Here is a 22,741-nt window from a genome sequence, read left to right on the forward strand (position 1 = left end):
CAGCATCACCTACGGCTCCTAGAACGCTTCCACCAGCGTTGTCTCCGCTCCATCCTCAACATTCATTGGAGCGCTTTCATCCCTAACGTCGAAGTACTTGAGATGGCAGAGGTCGACAGATCCAGCTGCGCTGGGTGGGTCACGTCTCCAGAATGGAGGACCATCGCCTTCCCAAGATCGTGTTATATGGCGAGCTCTCCACTGGCCACCGTGACAGAGGTGCACCAAAGAAAAGGTACAAGGACTGCCTAAAGAAATCTCTTGGTGCCTGCCACATTGACCACCGCCAGTGGGCTGACATCGTCTCAAACTGTGCATCTTGGCGCCTCACAGTTTGGCGGGCAGCAACCTCCTTTGAAGAAGACCGCAGAGCCCACCTCAATGACAAAAGGCAAAGGAGGAAAAACCCAACACCCAACCCCAACCAACCAATTTTCCCCTGCAACCGCTGCAACCGTGTCTGCCTGTCCCGCATCGGACTTGTCAGCCACAAACGAGCCTGCAGCTGACGTGGACTTTTACCCCCTCCATAAATCTTCTTCCGCGAAGCCAAGCCAAAGAGAAGAGCAGAGTTAAGAGGGCATGGCCTGAGTGGGTGGAGGTCCTTGAGGATAGAAGCTGTTTTCTTAAGACACAGCCTCTTGTAAATGTGCTTGATGGAGTGAAGACTGGTGCCCGTGATGTCGCAGGCCATTCTGGAATTTATTTCTGTCCTGAGCATCGGCACCTCTGTACCAGACAGTGATGTAACAAAGATGGTAGATCTATAGAAGTTTTCGAGAGTCTTTGGTGACAGATCATATTTCCTCGAACTCCTCACAATATATAGCCATTGGTGAACCTTCTTCATGATTGCATCAACATGGAAGCTCAAGGAGAGAACCTTGGAGATGTTGACACCCAGGAATTTGAGGTTTTTGACTATCTACTGAGCCCTCGAGGAGGACTAGGCCGTGTTCCTCTGATTTCCTCCTGAAGTCCACAATCATCTCCTTGGTTTTGCTAACATTGTGACACCACTCAACTATCTGATCTATCTCCCTCATGTACCCTTCTTCATTGCCATCTGTGATTCTGCTGACAAGTGTGATTTCGTAGGCAAATTTGCAGATTGCATTTGAATTGTGCCTGACCACACAGTCATGGGTGTAGAGTGAGCAGATAGTGGACTAAGCACGCATCCGTGAGGTGTGCTTGCGTTGTGCAAATAGATCAATTAAAATAAATAAGAATTGAATGTTCTCCAAAGCAATGCACAACCAAACTTGGTGAAGATGGAAGCAATCATTCAGCCAGCGGAGCGCTCCAGCAGTGCCCCACCCACAGCAGCTGTTTGAATAATGTTTGAATATTGTGTGTTGGAATAAAATGGTATCACCCAGGGTGAAGAGCTGCCTGATGCCACTCACCGCTGATGTGTCTCTCCCGAAGTGTCTCCCTATCCCTGCCGAGTAAGAATTTTTATCTTTATTAATATATTATTGTACATTAGTAAAGCTTTACCTGTAAATTTGGAGAAGGTGAGGTTCATTATGATGACAGCACAGTTAACGAAGCAGTTACTGAACATTGTTACAGTGCCAGCAAGCGGGGTTCAAACATAAATTTAAATTTTGCAAGTTACAGGAATTTCCTGATTAAAGTGAACCTTAGATAATTAAGGACGACAATACTGATATTTTTTATATTACTTAAAATTTTTCACAGACTTTTTGTCTTTTAAACTGTGTATTCTTACTGCAGGTGTATTAGTTAGGCATTGTAAGAGTGTGTCTCAGGTAACCAGAAAATCTGCATATCTGGCATCTACCAATCCCCGTAAGTGGTGGATACCGGGCAATTTACTGCACTGACTTTGGAGGTAGGGCAGAGGACATTCACCAGGTTAATTCTGGAAATTAGGGCATAAGGTTATGATAACAGTTTGAGTAGTCTGGGATTATATTTATTGGAGTTTAGTAGAAAAGGGGGAGGGATAGAATTTTATAGGAAATTATGAAGAGAATAGATAAAACTAAAACCAGTGAATTTATTTCCTCTGGAGAATAGTGAATTGATGAAATTCTCTGCCATGAATTAAGCAATAGAGACAGCCTCATTAAATTTATGAATAGTTGGGGAATTAACTGTTATTTCCTGGAGTGTAGAAGAATGAAATGAGATTTGATAGAGGTATTCAAAATTATGATCGCTTTAGAGCAGGGGTGTCAAACTCAAATTCACGGAGGGCCAAAATTAAAAACTTGGACTAAGTCGAGGGCCGAACTAAATATTTATTGAAAATTTTCAACAACATCTGCATGTTTTCTCTTCTTTCAACATATGTAATGTTAAACTTTTTCTTATTAAAATAAATGTTTAATAATAGTTTTGGATAAACTCTTTCCAGAAGCATTAACAAATGAGAAATAAAATATTCAATAAATAATATTTCTCTATAGAGGATTTGTCAAATGTTGCTAGTGTGCTGTCGAATAGTAAAATCTGAGGGCTATTGAGAATGTGGGAGAATAACATGATTCCTGAAACAACCAAATGGGTGACTGATTGTGGGCATGAACTCTAGCAGGGTTATTTGCCATGCCCTTTTTCCATTGGTACAGATATCCTTTGATTTACACACTTTTCAAATTTTATGTCTAATGAGCTTGTATCCAGGTGCATGACCATTTTTAACCAGGAATATATTTATCACTGTGACATGAAACTATTGGAAGATCGTTTTATCCTGAGATTAAAGTTCATAATCCTTACTCAGGCCTGTGTGCGGGAGGGCGGGATTTGCGGGCGATCGGGTTGGACAACGACAGTGCGGGGGCATCGGCTCTCGCTGCAGGGCGGCATCTCGGCGGATCAGCGGCCCCATCACCGTGAGTCGTGGGTTGGCCTGCGGCAGGGAGGGGGAGTGGGCAATGGTCCTGGCGAGGTCAGGCCCCCCCTAAGTTTCTGCCGGACCCCCCTTGACCTGCTGAGTTTCTCCCGGAACCCCCTTGACCTGTTGAGTTTCTGCCGGACCCCCCTTGACCTGCTGAGTTTCTCCCGGACCCCCCTTGACCTGCTGAGTTTCTCCCGGACCTCCCTTGACCTGCTGAGTTTCTCCCGGATCCCCCTTTGACCTGCTGAGTTTCTCCCGGACCCCCCTTGACCTGCTGAGTTTCTCCCGGACCTCGCTTGACCTGCTGAGTTTCTCCCAGACCCCCCTTGACCTGCTGAGTTTCTCCTGAGAGAAATAAATGCAAGTAGGCTTTTTCACGGAGTTTAGGTGAGATTCCATCCATAGAACATGGGTTAAAGGTGAAAGGAGAGTGGTTTATGGGGAACATAAGGGGGAATTTCTTCACACAGAGAGTGGAATGAGTTGCCAGCTGAATTGGTGAATGCAGGCACAATTTTAGCATTTAAGAAAAATTTGGACAGGTACATTGATGGGAGAGGTATGGAGGGACATGAATTGGGTGGAGATCAGTGAGACAAGGTAGTTTGGCACAGTCTAGAAGGGCCGAAGAGCCTGTTTCTGTGCTGTAATGTTTTATGGTTCTATGAACCAGCAGTAAGTGGATATCACCCATGATCTTATTGAATGATGGAGCACATTCGATGGGCCCATGGCTTACTACTTGTGGTGCGCTGTTAGCCAGAATCAGATACACACAAGGTAAAGACTTTACAACAGGCTTTAATCCACAAAGACTTCCACAGAGCCTGGCTGGCTGTAGCTGCAGTAACTCTAAGTGAGACTTCTGGAGGCTGGCGCAGGCTTATAACCCGGAGAGTGATTGACACCCAACCGGGTTGGGCTTGATCCATTCAGGTCAACTGATTGACAGCTGGCCAGGTGATGTCTTGTCCCCTTACACTCCTCCAGGTACAGAGGTTGCCCCCTGCAGTAGGCTGGTGGTGTACCACCACAGTGCTGTTTCTGTTTGTTGTGTTCATACATTGAATGATAAATGGTTTAACATTCTGGAAAAAAATTACTCCAGAAGACTTGGTTAAATGTGCAGATAAATATTTTCTAAACTAAAATCATTGAAGCAAAAGCAGGGAATAGGGTTGAGGTGGCTGAATAAGTTCTTTCATAGTTATTATTAAACTATTAAAATTAAAATTATTAAACTATTAAAATGTTCAATATGTTGCTAAAGCTCAAATGCAATGAATAGGAATGTGAGAAAGAATGGGAAATTCATTAAAGTGATTGGCAATTCACAGAAATGACAAGATCTTTTGGCATCGTCAGAAGAAAACTGCTCAAATGTTCTGGAATACAAAAATAAAATGAAGCCCATGATTTATCAATATTAGAGTGAAATGTAAGGAGGCAATTTCATGCAGCTTTCAATGCTAAATTTATAGTGAGATTGATGAATTAAATCGTCACACCAAACCAGAAATGTTCAAAGTAATGTGTTCTCACTGTCACAGCCGAAAGCATATTCACAGCACATAGCGTCCTCTTGTTTCCTTCTCACCCAAACAGCCAAGTCCATATTGCATCTTTTCACATATTGCCCATGTTTTAAAATTGCAAAACAGCACGGTCTTTTTCATTGAAATTATTGTAATGACTGAGTATGATATATTGATTTGATCATTCAATTGTTCTTGATTTCTCCAGTCCTTCTGGCTTTGCAAATTCACGACAGAAAACTACCTAGAGCGTTCCCTTTCACTCTGTTAGCTAGCATTGCCAACTGTTGAGTTTAGAGAGATTGACTATTGATAATAACTTCAAGGACTGGAAGAATGGCTCCAGAATTGAGGAAAAGCTTGTTCCATTTCTCTGCATGACTGTAACCTCTGAATTTACACAAAGATAAGAATTAATCCTTCCTAATGGAAAAATAATACATTAATGGTACAATCAGTTTTCCATGGTCACAGCATTGAATGTCTACATTCCTTTTGATCTCACATATATAAAATCAGCATACAACCATTGGATGGACCATATGCATGTCTAAATTCATCATTTTATGTGAAGAATTGTGTATGTTTCATTTTTAACTCAGTTCATGAGATCCTGGAACAACATTTATAATTCCTCACATAACTGCATTATCCTAAATTTGCTATATTGTACATAGCTTTTTATTATATTGAGAAAGGGAACTTTAAAGAAAGTCAGGTTGATAACATAACCATGGTTCTCAATAGTAAGTTCAAGACAGGCAGTTTTTTTCATAAGGGAGCAATTCTACTGAGAATTACTGTTGTCCTGGACTCTGCACCTGGATCACAAGTTGATATTCACAACTAAAGAAATATGCCTCTCCTTTTCCTCCACATATGTGATTTACTGGCACAAAACAAGTTTATTTGCATTATGTAATACTGCACAGATTATCTGTTTCTGTTTTATATGGTGTTTGCAAATCCTTTTTGTCTTTGTGTAACAGTAATTGATATTTTCTAGTGAGTAATACCAGCTCCTTTCAATGGAACTGCAGCCTCAGTAGGAATCAACTGCATTTAGCATGTAGTTTTATTGTTCAGATTCTAATATATGCAGCCTCTTTCGTCCCTGCCTCATCTCCATGTCTATTCAGCTCACAATTAGTAACCATTTGTGTCTTTACTGAAATAAGGGACAAGGACATCTGTGCCCAATTACTGAGGATGTTATCAAAACATGCCAAACTCCACATGATTTGTTCAATTTGCTGCTTATTTACAGAATTATTATATATCTTTATGGCTTTTAGATGTACTCTTCAAGTAAATTTGCCCTTGAATCTGCACAATTTATGGAACATTTGCAAACTAAGTACCTACAGTGTGCAATCCTTAAATTAAGTTTAATTCCCAAATTAAATTCAATAACTATTTTTCTACCTGCTTATAATATCAAATGGATAAATTAAACGTAAACTGCATGTGTAAATATACATTCTAATTAGGGGGCAGGTGAGGTCTGGGCTTGATGTCCTGCTCACCCAGGAAAGCGCACGTGTAATACATTGCCTCTCCTTTCTTGGTGTAATGATCGCTGTAGGTCCACTGTCTGTCTTGCAAGCCAGGAGGTCACTGCAATTGGCCTCTCCTATATTACACCATCCGTTGTAACACCTTTTCACTGAGTTTGCTACATCATGGCATGACTGAGTGTCCAGCAGTATAACTGGATGGGTAGGCTGAGCTCATTGGCCTTGGTTGGCAACCAGCCTAAGAGAAGGAAAACTGATTTCATGCCTGGGGAGATAGGACCCATTAGTCTTGTCAGGCCATCCATCTAGGAGAAGGTCACTGACCTATGACCCAAGGACTTGGCAGTCACCATCTCAGATAAACCCCAGATGTAAAGGGTTGGGCCAGTACTGCACACAATCCACTCCACTCCACCTAAAAAATCTATTGTGCAGACAAAAATGCATGCCCATGTCTACAATCCTTCCTAAATCTTTGATTGCGAAGCCAAGCTATGAGTGAGAGGTAGCGTGTGCCTGGGTGCAGATACAAAGAAATATTGTGTTACACAATATTTACAATTAAAAATTCAGATATTGAATTAGTAAAGTATTGGCATTTAATAAACTCCCAATATCTGGAGCAGCCATTCTCAATCTGGGTGCTATAGAGGCACCCATGGAGGCCACAGCACATTTAAGTAAAAGCCTGGTTTTCTTTTCACCTCATGTATCATAAATATTTTAATGTCTTTGAGGAGAGAAGTACAGAAGAAACCAACTAAACTTGACTGCTTCACAGGGAAGGGGGCCCGTAAACTTTGAACAGAGTCTGAAGGGGACCAAAGCCAAATGAAATATGAGAATTTCATGTTGCTTAAATTTAAATTGACAATGCAGTAACAGACCCGTTTGGCCCACGAGTCCATGCTGCCCGTTTACACCAAATTAACCTACAACCCCCGATACGTTTTTGAATGGTGAGAAACTCATGCTGACACAGGAAGAACATATGAATTCTTTACAGACAGCGTGGGATTCGACCCCCCCCCCCCCGTCCCAAACGCTGGCACTGTAAGTGTTGCGCTAAGCACTACACAAACCATGTCACCCACATTATCGAGAGTACGTTATTTCACACTCATTTAGTGAATCAGCGAGCAGTTAAAATAAGGTTCACCAATCACTTTATTTCTCTAAATTTCATTGAAAGAGAGATCCATTTATTTAAGCAGGTTTGTAATTACATTTTCCCCCCAGGCTCATCAGAAATAAAGTTTGTGTGGGGAAACAAATGATCATTCCTTTGCATTTTGATTGGAGCACTAACCATCTGCCACCTTGTAGAAACTATAATATCTTATGTTGGGGACAGATTAAAGATAATATTAGCACTGGTGTTGTATCACATTCTAAACAACACTTTTGACACATGTAAAGGTGGTGCCGTTAATATTTCAAATGTCTATGTTTAAAATAATTTTGAAAGTAATTTATAATATTTCCATTACTTACCTTAATCACTCATTCTAATGTGAATTACACTTGATGTAAAATGTTTAAATAGTTAAATATAGTTTTTTTTTTAAATATACATCCTTGCAGGTGTAGATCATGAAAATACTTCCATCTAATTGGCTCCTGGGCCTTTTTGATGCCATCACAGTTGTTGGTTGGCACAGATTCCCAAAAACAGAAATGAGGGAATCTATCTCATAGGCCTAAGTTAGTCATCATGGAGCATTGTCTACATGGTCAATGGAGAGCGACATTTCTTAGATTCAGACCAAAAAGCTAATGTATTGATTGCCTTAGTTTCGCACGATATTACAAAATGGCATCACAAGCATTATTTCCAAAGCATATATTGAATTTTATCTGCAAATGGACCATGATCTTTTTGAATGGAAAAATTGCACCCATCATCCATTTCTTTAATGCACACAACACAAATACTCAATGGCAATGTGTATTCAGCAAATTCCTACCTTTATACATGTGGCTCTAGCTAATCGTCTGTTTTATGTAGCTATTGTAGTGAGCACAATTGTTCCATGTGCTGCATTTCTCTATGTTTATTTTTCTAGCTTCACTGACAAAGTTCTGCTGAGGAGTAACTCTGCAAATCCCTCCCTCCCCATTCCCGCACTGGGTTTGCGGTATCGAGTTGTGCTGTGACAGATTTGTAACAGAGTTTGGATCAACGCAAGTGGAAGAGCTACAGGTAGGAGATTTTCGTGCATTTTCCAATTCAGTATATGACAAAAACTATACTGCTTTTTATTTTTTTCTTTACTCGGGCAAATTATTTGAACAGCAGAGAGAAGGGTTTAAATCTGGATGTGTCAGCTAACTTTAACATGTGTCTGTGGTGAACATGATGCCCAAGACAAACTAAAAATCTGCTGCTTGAATCTAATAGATATGCCTTCATTCTAGTAGGTTAAGTCAAATTCAAAATTATTTTGACTGATCTTTGATATACTGGATGAATCAGAAATTTCTTTTTGTGAGTCAATTCATTCATCAAAGAGCTTTGAATTTGCTCTGTGCATTACATAGATATCCTCAATAATATGTTTTATATTTAGGATTTTAAATGTTATCAGTGTATTTCTGTTATTTTTGTTATCAATTGGGCAAACAAATTTAAATTACTAAAACAGGGAAGATGCAGTATGTGTATTTATTGTCTAAATTGTCAAGCAGGACATCATTAAATAAGAGAGGACCTTCAGAATTGTTAAACCAAGAATGTGATGTAATCAAGTGTGAGAGAATATAAAATGCCAAAACAAATTAAGAATCCTAAGAGGGAGGACATTGGAGCAAAAGCTTTGGGAAGATGATGGACTCCTTTCCTGAGACGCAATAAAAAAGTGAATAGAAAACATATTAATTGATTAGCAAATTAAGCAGGAAGGACACAATGGTGGTTAATTTTCCACACTAAGTTGTTATGATTTGGGAAAATATAAGAAATAAAGGCAAGAGCATTGAATAAATATTTTAGGAGAAAAAAATTACAGAGCTGTGGAAAGATTGATTAAAGAGGAATTAATCTACCAAAGATCCTATGTGAGCATTAAGTACAAGGACAACTTCTTCTCTACTGCCATCAGATTCCTGAATAATCAGATACTGCCTTACTTTTCATCCACCAATATTTTTATTTATAGTTATGTTGTAAGATGGTTATTATATGAATGTTTGCAATGTGATGCTACTGCAAAATATCGTATTTCAAGACTTGTTCATGACAAGAAAATCTGATTCTGATTCTGAAATATGATTGCAACAATTTGAATGCTTACATTTTGAAATTCCATTAAATTTCCATAGGGAAGGACATTAAAGATTTTGTGCATTCCTTTAGCTGTATCAAGGATGCTACCTAAATAACAATATTCCCTTCATTCTTCCATGACGTTTCAGTTGAAACCTCAAAGGTGAAAAGGCAAATGAGTAAAAGTCAGGAGGAGGTCTTCCTTAATCCATCCCATGGTCACCCATCTGCCAAAGAAGTTTGGAAGAGCTCTAGGTTCCAGTGCTGGTTCAGAATGAGTTGTGGACATGCTGGTTGGGGTAATTAGCCAACATCCCCAGAACAGAATTTCTGCCATACTTGTGATCGCAATCAGCCACAGGAATTCTAAGGCCAATCTATTCTTTGAAAATCACAGAAAACATCCCCCATGTTAGCAGTTGACACTTGCAAGTCCAACCGTCAAGAAATGAGGAAATGAAGAAAATATTCTATATAATCTGAAGCAATTTGTAATACATTATTCCATTGAGTACATGAAACTAGAAAATCTTCAGAAGCTGGAGTCGAGTACAATACACAAAACTGCAGGATTCCTGATGAAGGGCTCAGGGCCAAAAGATTGATTGCCTTTCTTCAAATGGATGCTGCACGTCCTGCTGAGTTTCTCCAGCAGTTTGGTGTATTGCACTGAGCACAAAGTTTTACGAATAGATTTGTTGATGAATGTAGGAGATCAAGATATCTACATTGAATAATAACTTGCACCTTCTTTATGCGTTCTACAGATTGTATCTGCAAGAAAATGTACAGTTTTATGGGAGGCGGTTTGTTCTGTGCTGGTGTAGGCAACATCCTACTTGTTGTTTCCACGGCAACCGATTACTGGATGCAGTATCGCCGATCTGGAAGTTTTATGCACCAGGGCCTATGGAGATACTGTGTGCCAGGAAAATGCTACCTGCATACTGACAGTGTTGGTAAGATCAGATCAAGGTGCAGGTACAATTCTTAATAGAACAGCCAAGGAATTAAATGATTTGAAATGACTTGACGGTGATTTGTTAATGGTTCAAAAGCCAAAATCATTCTTCATTTCAGGTCCTGGTTCTGCTGAGTGAACTGATCACAGATGAGGCAGTAGTTCAGGATATATTGACCTCATCAACAAATATCGCAGGATATCATCTGGCAAATTAAATCATTCAAGTTACAAACAATTATGGTTTATTTTCTATGAAAAGAAATGCGGTAATAAAGCAAATTTATGACAGGAGTTTCTCAGGTAATATTTTGAATGTCAAAATGGTACCACCCAAAATAATTTCCCCACTTGGATAATATACTGTATATTTATTCAGTACTTCTTGCCTTAGGGCATGTTATTTGCAATTTCTGCACAGTCCTCACTGAATAATGGACTACCTTTTGACTTTCAAATAGTTTTCTAAAAAAGAGTATGTTCTGAGAAATGCTTCAATGTCCATTGTCAATGGAATAAAATTATTCACTTTGGATGCTCTCTATATGAAGTTTGAATATTCTCTTTGTGGCCACATGAATTTCCCCTGATGCACCGGTTTATGGCCACCTGCTGATTTCAGACTAATTTGTTACTGTAAATTTCCTCTGATGTAAATGGGAACCAGAAAAATCTGACCATGAGTCAGAGAACAGGTTACAGTGGGGACTTGCATTATATGTGCTGATATAGACTGAATGGTTCAAATTGCCTTCTTCTGTGTCATAAAGGAAGCATGAAAAAAAGCCTCCAGTCAATTGTACCAACTGGAATAACCAACAGGTCATATTATATATACTGTATATCCAGCAAAGATTTAATAAGGATATAAATGATTCACCTTACAAGTTACATTCGTCTGCATATTATAAAAGTATACATTAATAAATTGATGATAATAAACTAAAATTTCTCCACATTAAATATAAATTCCTTATAAATAAATCACTTGTAAATCCTTACCGCGTTCTGCTGATAGCCTGGATTAAACCGTCACATTTTCTGCAGTGGTGTTTGGTGCAGTCAAGGACTCTTATATTTTTATCAGCATAAATGTAATAAATTGATGCATGGGCATTAACAGGAATGTTTTGTTGACACTGTCTATCTAGGGAGAGGCACACAATAGTATCCACATGGTAAGTTTTATGGTCTCAATAGCAAAGGTCTTGATCTCACACACTTAAGTGAGGAAGAGGCAACAGCTGAATTTATTTGAAACCAAAATGGGAATGAAATACCTTATTTCTCATTTGCCTTTATTCTCTTTCCCCGTAAGTTAGAGAAGAAATTAAATTGCCTTTTTGCTGGTGTATAATGACAATTTGTTCTCATGCTATTCTAGCTTACTGGGATGCCACTCGTGTGTTCATGATCCTCTCCTTATTGGCATGTTTCTTTGGCATTATTATTGGCTTCATGGCATTCATGCACTACTCTTCCTTTACCAAATTTGATCGAACTTTTGCTGCAGGAATCTTGTACTTTATTTCATGTAAGTATGGAAAGTGATTTCAATCATAAAACCACTGACTTTTTTTCCCAAAAAGCACTCATTTTTATTGCTAGAGTTCTGCACTTTATGTTTTACAGGTTTATTTGTGTTGCTGGCCATGGCTATTTATACAGCTGTCACAATAAACTATTATGGGAAGCGTTATGGCAACTGGCGCTTCTCCTGGTCCTATATCATAGGATGGGTGGCTGTGGTGCTCACTTTCTTTGCAGGTAAAATATTTTTCACTATACAATGGACACTTCAATCGATTGAAAAAGTGCGCATTGCACACCCAAACATTATGGTGTATAATTGTTTGTTAAGTCTGCAAAAGCATGGCTTTTTGTGCATGGATGGCAATGGGGGATGCCGTCAAATTATTTCACCAGGGAGGACTATCGCGGATGCTTCTAACCATCTTCTAATCAATGCAGACAAACACATACATACACATGATTAGAGAGTAATTAGGACCAGGAACTGGATGATCTTTCTCTCCCAGGCGTAGAGGGGCTAAGATGAGCCGAGCCAGCAGAGATAAATTAGGTTAATAAAAATTGATGCTGTTGCCCTCCTAATGTGTATGATCAGTTTAGTACCTGTCATATTCAATAGTGAAACAATTAGATAAATAATTTTGTCAGACTGCCATTTTAAAATAAATATTATTGCTGATTTAGCCTTCTTATAATGCTAATTTTAAGGGTGAACACTGATGAACTCATTATGCTTTGAAATGACGACAATTGCTTTCAGTATTTTTTTAACCCTTAAATTCATTGAATTCAATTAGTCATGGCAAACTTATGAATTCAGTGTTGGTGTTTACACATTATAATTACTTGGCCTCTGACTCAAATTTGGTAAGCTGTTGAGTCAGATTAAATTGATCCTTGAGTCTTCCTGAGCTGATTTGGTAACTCAAATATATCACTCCTTTTTTCTTCTCAGGTATCTTCTACATGTGTGCCTATCGACTGAATGAGAGCCCACAAAATTCAAATCCTCGTTAGTACCCTTACAGCTTAGGAATTGGAATGATATAGGAATGGACCATCACTTTGCATTGACTCACAAGTTATGAAGTGCCATTATTTTATCTATTTAGAGAACAAGTTAATGAAATGTGGATAGAAATTGAGGCAATTTACAGCTGCGCTTTCAGGACTTGGCTTCAGGAACTTCTAGTCACATCATTCGTGAAACTGAGTTACAAAAGGACAAAAAATGATCTCAAGAACTTACAATAATGTCGCATGATTTTTTTTCCCACAAACTAGTTAAATAAAGGATCAGTGCTCGTGTTGTGTATAGACTTAACTGGAAATATGTTTATATTCTGAAACTAAATTGAATTCAAAACCTGATGCTATTTAATAAAGATTCCTTGAATATTTACTAACATGAAGCAAACCTAAACTTACACTGCATTGTTGTTCATTAATGTTTGACGAGGGTTTTTTTTTAAATTGCATTCATTTTAAGCTTGGTGATACATTGTTAAAGCGAACATTTATTGCTCATTCCAGTTGCTCTAAAAGGGTGGCTAAATGCTTCGACACAATTGTGTGTCTTGCAAAGCCACTTCAGGGGAAGTTAACAGTTCCTGTCTGACTGGAGTCACTGATAAACTATGGATGTGTTTGGGCAATATGGGCTTTTCGATGGGCAGGGCTTGTATTACTAACTTTAAAAAAAAATTATAAAAACTATAGATCAAAAAAAGATAAGGAAAGCAGGTTTAATTCCCTAAATAACATCAATAAACCCAATACTTTAACAGCTTCATTGTCACTTTTAATGAATTTGTTTAAAATGCAATTTGAATTCTCAAACAACAATGGTGGGATGTTTGGATGATTCACCTTAGCCTTGATTCACAAATGTAAGAACATAAGAAATAGGAGCAGGAGCAGGGGTAGGCCCATTGAGCTTGCTCATCTCCACCTACCTGCCTTCTCCCCATATCCCTTAATTCCTCTACTTCAGTGGTTCTCAACCATTTTTCTTTCCACTCACATCCCACTTTAAGTAATCCCTATGCCATCAGTGCTCTATGATTAGTAAGGGATTGCTTAAATGGGATATGAGTGGGAAGGGAAGATTGAAAATCACTGCTCGAGACCCAATCATTACTGAAATATTTTGCTTGAGAAAAATTGTCCTTGGCCCATTTCCTTTGGAGTTATGACACTGTACACATAATGAGTCAATGAAAACCAGTGATTTTCAAACTTTTTTTTCCACCCATATACCACTTTAGGCAATCCCTTACTAATCAGAGAGCACCTACGGCATAGTGGTATGTAAGTGGAAAGAAAAAGGTTGAGAACCATTGCCCTACCTGATAAAATTTATCCTACCTTGTCCTAAATATATTTACTGAGGCAGCCTCCACTACTTCAGTAGGTGGTGAATTCACCACCCTTTGGGAAAAGCAGTTCCTCCTCATCTCTGTCCTAAGTCTGCTACCCTGAATCTTGAGGCTATGTTCCCTACTACTAGTCTGCCCAACCAATGGGAACAACTTACCTGCTTCTATCGTACCTACGCCTTTCATAAGATCTCTTCTCGTTCTTCTAAATTCCAGTGAGTACAGTCTCAGACAACTCAGCCTCTCCTCATAGGCTAATCCCCTTATCTCTGGAATCAACCTGGTGAACCTTCTGTGCACCACTTCCAAAGCCAGTACTTCCTTCCTCAAGTGAGAAGAGCAAAATCGTACATAGTACTCCAGATGCGGCCTCACAAGTACCTTGTACAGTAGCATCATAACGTACCTGCTTCTAAATTCAATCCCTCTTGCAATGAAGGCCGACATTCCATTTGCCTTCTTAATAGCCTGCTGCACTAACCTTTTGTGATTCATACAAAAGCACTCCCAAGTCCTTCTCTACGTCAGCATGCTGCAATTGCTTCCCATTTAAATAATAATCTGAGCTTCCATTTTTCTTTCCAAAGTGGATAATCTCACATTTACCAACATTGTATTCCATCTGTCAGACCCTTGCCCACTCACTTAACCACAATTTTGTGTCATCAGCAAACTTAGATATACTATACTCTGTACCCTTTTCCAGATCATTAATGACTCATTTGAATAGTTGCAGGCCCAGCACCAATCCCCACAGTACCCCACTCACCACTGATTGCCAACCAGAAAAACACACAGGTACCCCATCTCTCTGCTTTCTATTGATTAACCAGTCCTCTAATACATCAGCCTCCACACCATGCATCCTTATCTTATGTATAAGGCTTTTATGCAGCACCTTAATAAAAGCCTTCTGGAAATCCAGGTAAACAACGTCCATCTGTTCCCCTCTACCATGCTTGTTGTATCCTCTAGAACTCCAGTATGTTTGTCAAGCTTTTGCTGAATTAATGCTGCATCTGCCTGATGGATCCATTTCGCTCCGGATGCCTTCCTATTTCTTTTTTTCATGACAACTTTAAGCATTTTCACAACTACAGATGGTAAACTAATTAGCATATAGTTCCCAGTCTTTTGCCTACATCCTTTCTTGAATAGTACCGTGATATTTGTCATCCTCCAATCTGCTGCGATCTGCCCAGAGTGCAGAGAATTTTGGAAAATTATCACTAAAGCCTGTACTATAACTTCTGCCATTTCTTTCACTTCCCTGGGATGCATTCCTTCAGTATCAGGGGACTTACCTATAATATAGTTTTCTCAGTACTGTGATGTTTTGTTTATTATAATAAAGAAACCTGAGTTATTTTAAAGCAACTATATTTATTAGCCAAAGCACACATAGACAAAACTCCATGGATGAATCTATCCAAGATGGAATAGCTCATCACCTGACTCCCTCTAGGATTAGCACTTGCATGAGCACTCTATCTGTACATCCCCTTCCCATGAGATGTTTAATCTAAAAACATGACACACTAATACAGTATTCCTTTCAATTTAAATTCAACACAAATATAAGCACAAACATCAACAGCACAAACTTTTTAAGTTTGCAGTTCTTTTTCTTTTAGAGATTCAGTCTGTCAGGTACCTTGATAACATACGTTGATCTTCTTAACACACGGGCTTTGTCGGGTCTGCTGATCCCCTACTGTCCAGCACTAGTGCAGTTTCCTCTGTTCCTGTGCAGGCTGGATCTTCTGCATTTGTCTGTTCCTGCAGTGTCTCTTGTTTTTTCAGCAGGCTCTTTCGACCCCTTCTCAGTATTTGACCATCCTCTGTACTGACAGTGTAGGATCTGGGATTTACTTCCTCCAGAACAGTGGCCTTTTTGTCCCAGGTGTTGCAATCTTTGAGTCTCACTGTGTCATGTTGTGCCAGTGGGCCTAATCTTCTTGCTGACTAGTCATAGTTTGTTTTTTGTCTCCATTGCAGATGCTCTTGTTTCCATTTGACATTTCTGTTCTTGTTTAGATCTGTAGATTAGGGAAGTGTGGTGCGTACTCTATGTTCCATCAGAAGCTCAGCGATGGTGACATGCCATGTTCAAGTGGTGAAGGTCTGTAACTCAAAAGAGCTAGATACGGATCTGACACACTGTCTAGTGCTTTCTTGAACAGGTGTTTAAATATGTGAATCCTTTCTCTGTTTTACCATTTGACTGTGGATGCAGAGGACTTGAAGTCATATATTGGAAATCATACTCTTCTGCAAAGTTCTGGAATTCTCTACATCTGTAGCATAGTCCATTGTCACCGTAAACAATTTGAGGAATTCCATGTCTTGCAAAGATTGATGTCATATATTGGATCACAGAAGCAGCAGACATGATAGGAAACAATGTGATCTCTAGAGAGTTCGAAAGATAGTCAATAACCAGCAGGTAATTATTTCCATCTATGTGGAACCGATCAGTTCCAACTTTCTGACATGGTTCTGCTGGTAATTCAGTTATTGTCATGGGCTCCTTTGTCTGCTATGTGTGGTGTTTCAAACAGGTCTCAAAGCTTGAAACCATCCTGTCAATGTCAGCTTTTATCACTGGCCAATAAACAGCAATTCTGGTCCTCCTTTTGCATTGTTCCATTCCAGAGTTCCCCTCATGCAACCTTTTCAGCATCTCTTGTCACAGTGATTGAGGAATGATAATTCTGCTCTGTCTGAGTAGAAGCCCATTGACAACACTTATGTCAGCTCTGATGTTGTAGAATGGCTGACATTCAGGTTCAGGTTCTTCATGACCTTCTGTAGAACTCCTTTTTTGTTTCAGCTGCGGTCTGCTTGAATTTCATGTCAGGTATGGGAAGAGATTCAGTAATCAGATTCATATGGAGATTCACATCTGTCTCTGTGGACCTCTTGTTGTCTGCTTCACTCTGCATTATAGCCCTGAGTAACACTTCAGCTAACACAAAAGGTTTCCCTGGTGTGTACACCCTTTTGACTAGGCTTAAAGTTTCACATGCTTTGTCACCAAGCAGTGATTCATCCACCTAGGACTACTGTGAATCTGAAATGGTGATCTTTAACTTTCACCTTGAGTTTATATGTACCTTTTATGTCAATGCTCTGTCCATTGTACTGGCTTTGAGCTGTATGGCTTTCCCTTTTGCCCTGATGCTGCACTCAAAAACCAAACTGACCTTTGCCCCTGTGTTCAGCTTGAAAGGAATACTTGTTTCATTTGTATGTAATAACACAGTCCACTTGTCCTTCTTGACTCTGTTCATGCTTGGCTGTTCAGTGGCTGTTGGTTATATAATCTTTCTGCACTACCATGCCACGAAAACTGTGTCACTGAGAGCAGTTTCTTCTATAGTGTATACAGTGTGAAGACTTTCACTTCTGTTTTGTTTCCCTTTGGAAAAATATTGATTTACATAATGATTCAGCCCTTTGCACTTATTAGAGACTTTTCCATAAGCTGTGGATTGTTTTGGTGCCTGTTGAGTGCACATTGTTTACAAATGAATGGCTCTCCATCTTTTTGTTGCTTCCTGTGTCTCTTTTTTTGTTAATGTGTGTGGACACAGACTGTGGCTATAGCTATGCCTTCATTTTCACTGGCTTCTGCACTCTCACTGAACTTTTTTGCCTGCTGCAGAGCTAATTCACTGGTGTGACGCATCTTCACAGCTCCAACTAAGGTAAGGTCTGTCTCTCGCAGCAACATCTTTTTTGCTTTCTTATCAATAATCCCGAACACAATTTGATCACCGATCATTTAATCTTGCAGCAATCCAAAATTGCATGTTCTTGCTTTAAATTTGAAGTCTGTTAAAAAAAAAGTATCAAAGATCTTTCCCTGTAGCTGTGTGTGCAAAGAAATGTGTACCTCTCGAATATTTCATTTTTCATTGGTGAACATCAACCATCTCGATAATCTTGACGAACTTGCCCTGGACTTCTGCCTTGGCAAAAACAAATGTATTGAAAACCTCTCATGCTTGAGGTCACACATCGGTATGTGGCAGTGCAATCTTTCATGCATCAGGTTTGCTATCGAGTCCAATAGCTTGCAAGTGCATCATGAATCTTTGTTTGAACAGCCTCCACTCATGGTCAACATTTCTAGTTCAAGGGAGAACATCATTTGATGCTCTAGGGTTAGGCCGTGGAACCTAAACCTCCTGGGAAAACTGTAAAGAAAGTTAAACTAAGCAATGTTTTGAAAAATTAAAAGTTATTGAAGTACATTTGAAACACCTTTAAACTTGTCTCCAAAATAAAGAGAAAACTGCTGTAGTCTTACCTGGACCCCAACGCAATGACAAGACAAGAAGAGACTTGGTGTAAAGCAGGGGGTTAGTATTCGAGCTGCTCCCCAGGTGAATGATCCACTTGAGGGATCTTCTCTTGATGTCAGTCTCCTGCAGCGATAGAGAGATAGCATCCAAGAAGGAACCAGCAGTGACCTGTGCATTCATGAACAACAGGGCCTTCAGTGATGCCATCGGAGGAAGAAAATTCAGGCTCACTGTATTTAACAGCGAAGAGGAGGAAGATCAAGAAGGAAAGCAGCAGCAGGAAGCAGAACCAAAAGTAAGGCTAAAGATATTTCTAATATTGAATTACTGTCAGATGTAAAAGGAGAAATAAATGAAGTTTTGGATGCTGTTAATAAAATGAAGATAAAACTGGACAAATTAGTGGGCTCAATGAAAAAAATGCAAGATATGCAACACGTGGAAGACAGAGTGACTATAATGGAAGATACTACCACTGCTTTAACTATGGAGAATAAGACATTACACCAAAAGGTGGATGTACTGGAAATTTTCAGTCAGAGAAACACAGTAAGAGAGTGAGTCTTAAAGAAGGTGTAGGAAAACAAGACCTAATTGGCTTTTTTCAGAAGGGTTTCCTGAAATGTTGTGAGCTGAACATTTTGAGCATTTTGAGCATCCTGTAGAGATTGAAAGAGCACATAGAGCTCTTACAGCAAAGCCACTTCCAACTCTAAATCCATGATCTGCTTTAATTAAATTTCTTCGATATCAAGATAAAGAGGAGACCTTAATTTTTGTTTAGATCAAATTTTAGATAGACTTACAAGAGGAGTAGTAATAACTAAGCAGTAAAAGCTGCATTGGTATTAATGAGGGATTTGAATTTAATAGATGCATGGAGGAAAATTAATCCTTGAGAAATAGACTATTCTTTTTATTCAAATGGACATGATTCTTCTTCCAGAATTGATTTTTTTAAATTATCTGCACAACAACAAAGCAGGATATTAGAAATTGAATATAAAACAAGAATTTTATATGATCACTCGCCTTTGTAAATGATTATGATAATGCCAGATAAAGAGAAATTCGCATATAGATGGAAATTGAAGTCAATATTATTAAAAAGAAAAGGCTTTTGCAATTTAATTAGAAGACAACTTCAGTTACTTTGTGATACAAATTTGAATTCAGTTAATGATAAATTTGTAATAAGGAATGCCTTAAATGTCTATTTGAGAGAACAAGTTACAGGTTTTACCTCTAAAATTAAGAAAGATTATATGAAAGAGATAGACCAATTGGAGCAAGAAATAATGGTATTGGAAGAAGGGAAGTTCTTAAGTTAAACATAGGCAACTAATAAAAAAAATTCAATATAATACATCACAAATCTATAGAATGGAAAAAAATGATTACAAGAACTAAACAGAGGTACTATGAATTAGGTGAACGAGTACATAAGGTACTCGCATGCAATTGAAATTGGAACGATTAATGCAATTAAAAATTATTTGAATGTGATCAGTTATAAAACTCAAGAAATAAATAAAATTTTTTAAAGCTTTTATTCTAAACTACATACCTCAGAGTCCTTTAATAGACAGATATTTATCTAGAATAAATTTACCTAGATTAAATGTGGAATAAAAATCAAAATTGAGTAAATGTAAAGGAGGCAATGAGTTCATTGCAAAGTAATGACCCCCAAAAAAAGATGGTTTCCCACCTGAATTTTTATAAAGAATTAAAAAATGTATTGATTCCTATTTTTATGGAAGTGTTAAATCAAGCATCAATGGCTCATACTATTCCAGACTCATTTTCAACTGCAATAATTATTGTGATACCAAAAAAAGATAGAGATACTTTAAAACCTTCATCATTTAGACTTATCTCATTATTAAATGCAGACTACAAAATACTTGCCAAAATATTTGGCAATGAGAGTTACTAAATTATTGACCAAATTGATAAACATGGATCGGACAGGATTTGTGAAAAAGAGACAGTTGGTGGACAATGTAGCTAGTTTAATCAATATTATACATTTAGCACAAAAAGGAAAGATTTGAATGTAGCAGTGGCCCTAGATGAAGAAAAATCATTTGATAGATTGGAATGCGACTTCTTGCTTAAAGTTCTAGATAATATGGGTTTGGTCAAAGTTTTATAAACTGGATCAAAGCTCTATATAATAACCCTAAAGTGAAAGTAGTAACTAATGGGCAAATGTCCACTCCATTTCAATTCGCAAAATCTAGCAGACAAGGCTGTTCCTTATCCCAAGCTAAGTTCATTTTAGCTATAAAGCCACTAGCAGAGGTAATTAGGAGTGATTTAGAAATGACAGGGTTCAAGGTCAGTCAGGAAGACCTTGCAAATTAGTTTATTCGCAAACGACATTTTAATATATCTGACAGAACCAGAGACTTCTTCTGTAAAGAAACTACATCTAAATCTGGAAGAATATGGTAAGATTTCAGGTATTAAAATAAATTGGGATAAAAGTGAAATTATGCCCCTTACAAAAGGAGATTATAACCTTTGTTGAAGAAATGCTCAATTTAAATGACAAACAGAGGCAATTAAATATTTGTGGTCTGGAGAGATAATAATTTAGACAATTTATATAAACTGAATTACTCACCATTACTTAAAAAAGTTGAAGACAATGTTTAATAAATAAATGACCCTGCCTATAGCATTAGTAAGAATAGTTAATTATATTGATTTTTTTTTTATTCACGAATACAATATCTTTTTCAAACTTACCAATATTATTACCACAAAAGTTTTCTTTTTCAAGAATTAAATTAACATATAAGGAAATTTCTTTGGAAAAGTAAAATGTCAAGAGTTTCTATAAAAAGATTAACATGGAATTCTGAATCAGGAAGTTTACAGCTTCCTATCTTTAAGAATTATTACTAAGTGGCTCAAATGAGATTTCTTACTTTTTTTTAAGGGATCAGGAAAGCCGGTCTGGCTCAAAATAGAGTCGGATAAAATAGGAGAGAAAATACCAGAGGAATTTATATACAAATTGGATTGAAATTTAATAACCAATGTGAAAGAAGCACCATTGTTGAAACATTTGATTATTATTTGGAATAAAATAAATATTGGATCAAAAGGATCACCTAAGACACATTTGATTCAAAATAATCTTATAACTTTTACTAAAGATAATCAATTTAAAAATATTTGGTTTCAGAAAGCCATTAAAAATATAGAAGACTGTTATGAACAAAGTCAATTGATGCAATTTCAAACAATTAATGGATAAATATGGAATAATCCAGAATACACTTTATTGCTATCTTCAATTGAGAGATGTCGGCACGGTTTGTAGTGAGTTGGAAATTCTTATCAGGAGAGGTAATATTAGAAATGTATATCTGTAATGTATCTTTTATTACAAGCTGGCACTATTAAACAGGGAGTTCATCAATCTTGACAGAAATGGGAGGTAGATCTAAATATTACAATTGATGAGAAAAGATGGTCAAATCTTTGTTAAGTATCTGAATCCATTATATTTAATGCCACAAAAATGGAATAAAATTAAATCAGATTTATCAGATTAATCTTTAGATGTGCTGAAGAGGAAGGAACCTTTTTACACCACTTGATCATGTTCTAAAGTAAGATCTTTTTGGGTGGATTTAGGAAAATTAAAAAAAACCAAATTACTGGTACCATATTTCCACAGAATCCTTACCTATTTTTATTGGATATTTAGAAGGAACAAGACCTAAGTTAAAATTATCACTTTATCCAGTGAAATTAATTAAAATAGAATGTTATTAGCGGTGTATTGCAGTGACTTGAAAATCAGATGCATATTTAGGTATGGAGAGGTGGAATGCAGAAATTCAAAGTTGTATTCCTTTGGAGAAAATTACATATAATTTAAGACATAAATATTCTGCCTTTTTACAAATTTGGAGCCCGTATATGCAAAGTTTAGGGGTAAATATGTAAAATGTACTTCCAGCCTCTTAAGACCTGTGTAGGAATCCAGTCTGCTGGGTGACCATTTGTGCAATCCAGGAAACTATTTTTCTCTATTTTTATAACTATATATCACTCATTTTTTCTTTGTATAATGTTTGAGTGGGGAGGTATAAGGAGGGAGGGAGAGAAGGGCAAGGGTGGGGTAAAACCAGCATGTAATCATTGTAATTTTAAAAGTAATCACTATTTGTTTATTTGAAAGTTTATTAAATACATGTATGGAAATGTTTTAAATAAAATGTTCAGACATTTCCAGTTCAATTTACAGCATCAGGAGCCACATTTTCTCTGCTGCCATTGATTGATTCTCATTCCTGGTACCATGTGATTTTTTTTATTGCAATAAAAAAGCTGGGTTCTTTTAA

The 22,741-nt window shown here is 37.8% G+C and overlaps 1 protein-coding gene across 1 annotated transcript; it reads left to right on the forward strand.

Moving 5' to 3' along the window:
- Positions 1-9,976: 9,976 nt before the first annotated feature.
- On the forward strand, positions 9,977-12,703 carry lim2.1 (lens intrinsic membrane protein 2.1). The gene is made up of 4 exons (XM_069896085.1): positions 9,977-10,151; positions 11,538-11,687; positions 11,786-11,920; positions 12,642-12,703. Exons 1-4 carry the CDS (start codon positions 9,977-9,979, stop codon positions 12,701-12,703), a joined length of 522 nt encoding a protein of 173 aa, XP_069752186.1.
- Positions 12,704-22,741: the final 10,038 nt, after the last annotated feature.

The sequence above is a fragment of the Narcine bancroftii genome, chromosome 8 (genome assembly GCF_036971445.1).
Source record: "Narcine bancroftii isolate sNarBan1 chromosome 8, sNarBan1.hap1, whole genome shotgun sequence".
NCBI classification, from domain to species: Eukaryota; Metazoa; Chordata; class Chondrichthyes; order Torpediniformes; family Narcinidae; genus Narcine; species Narcine bancroftii.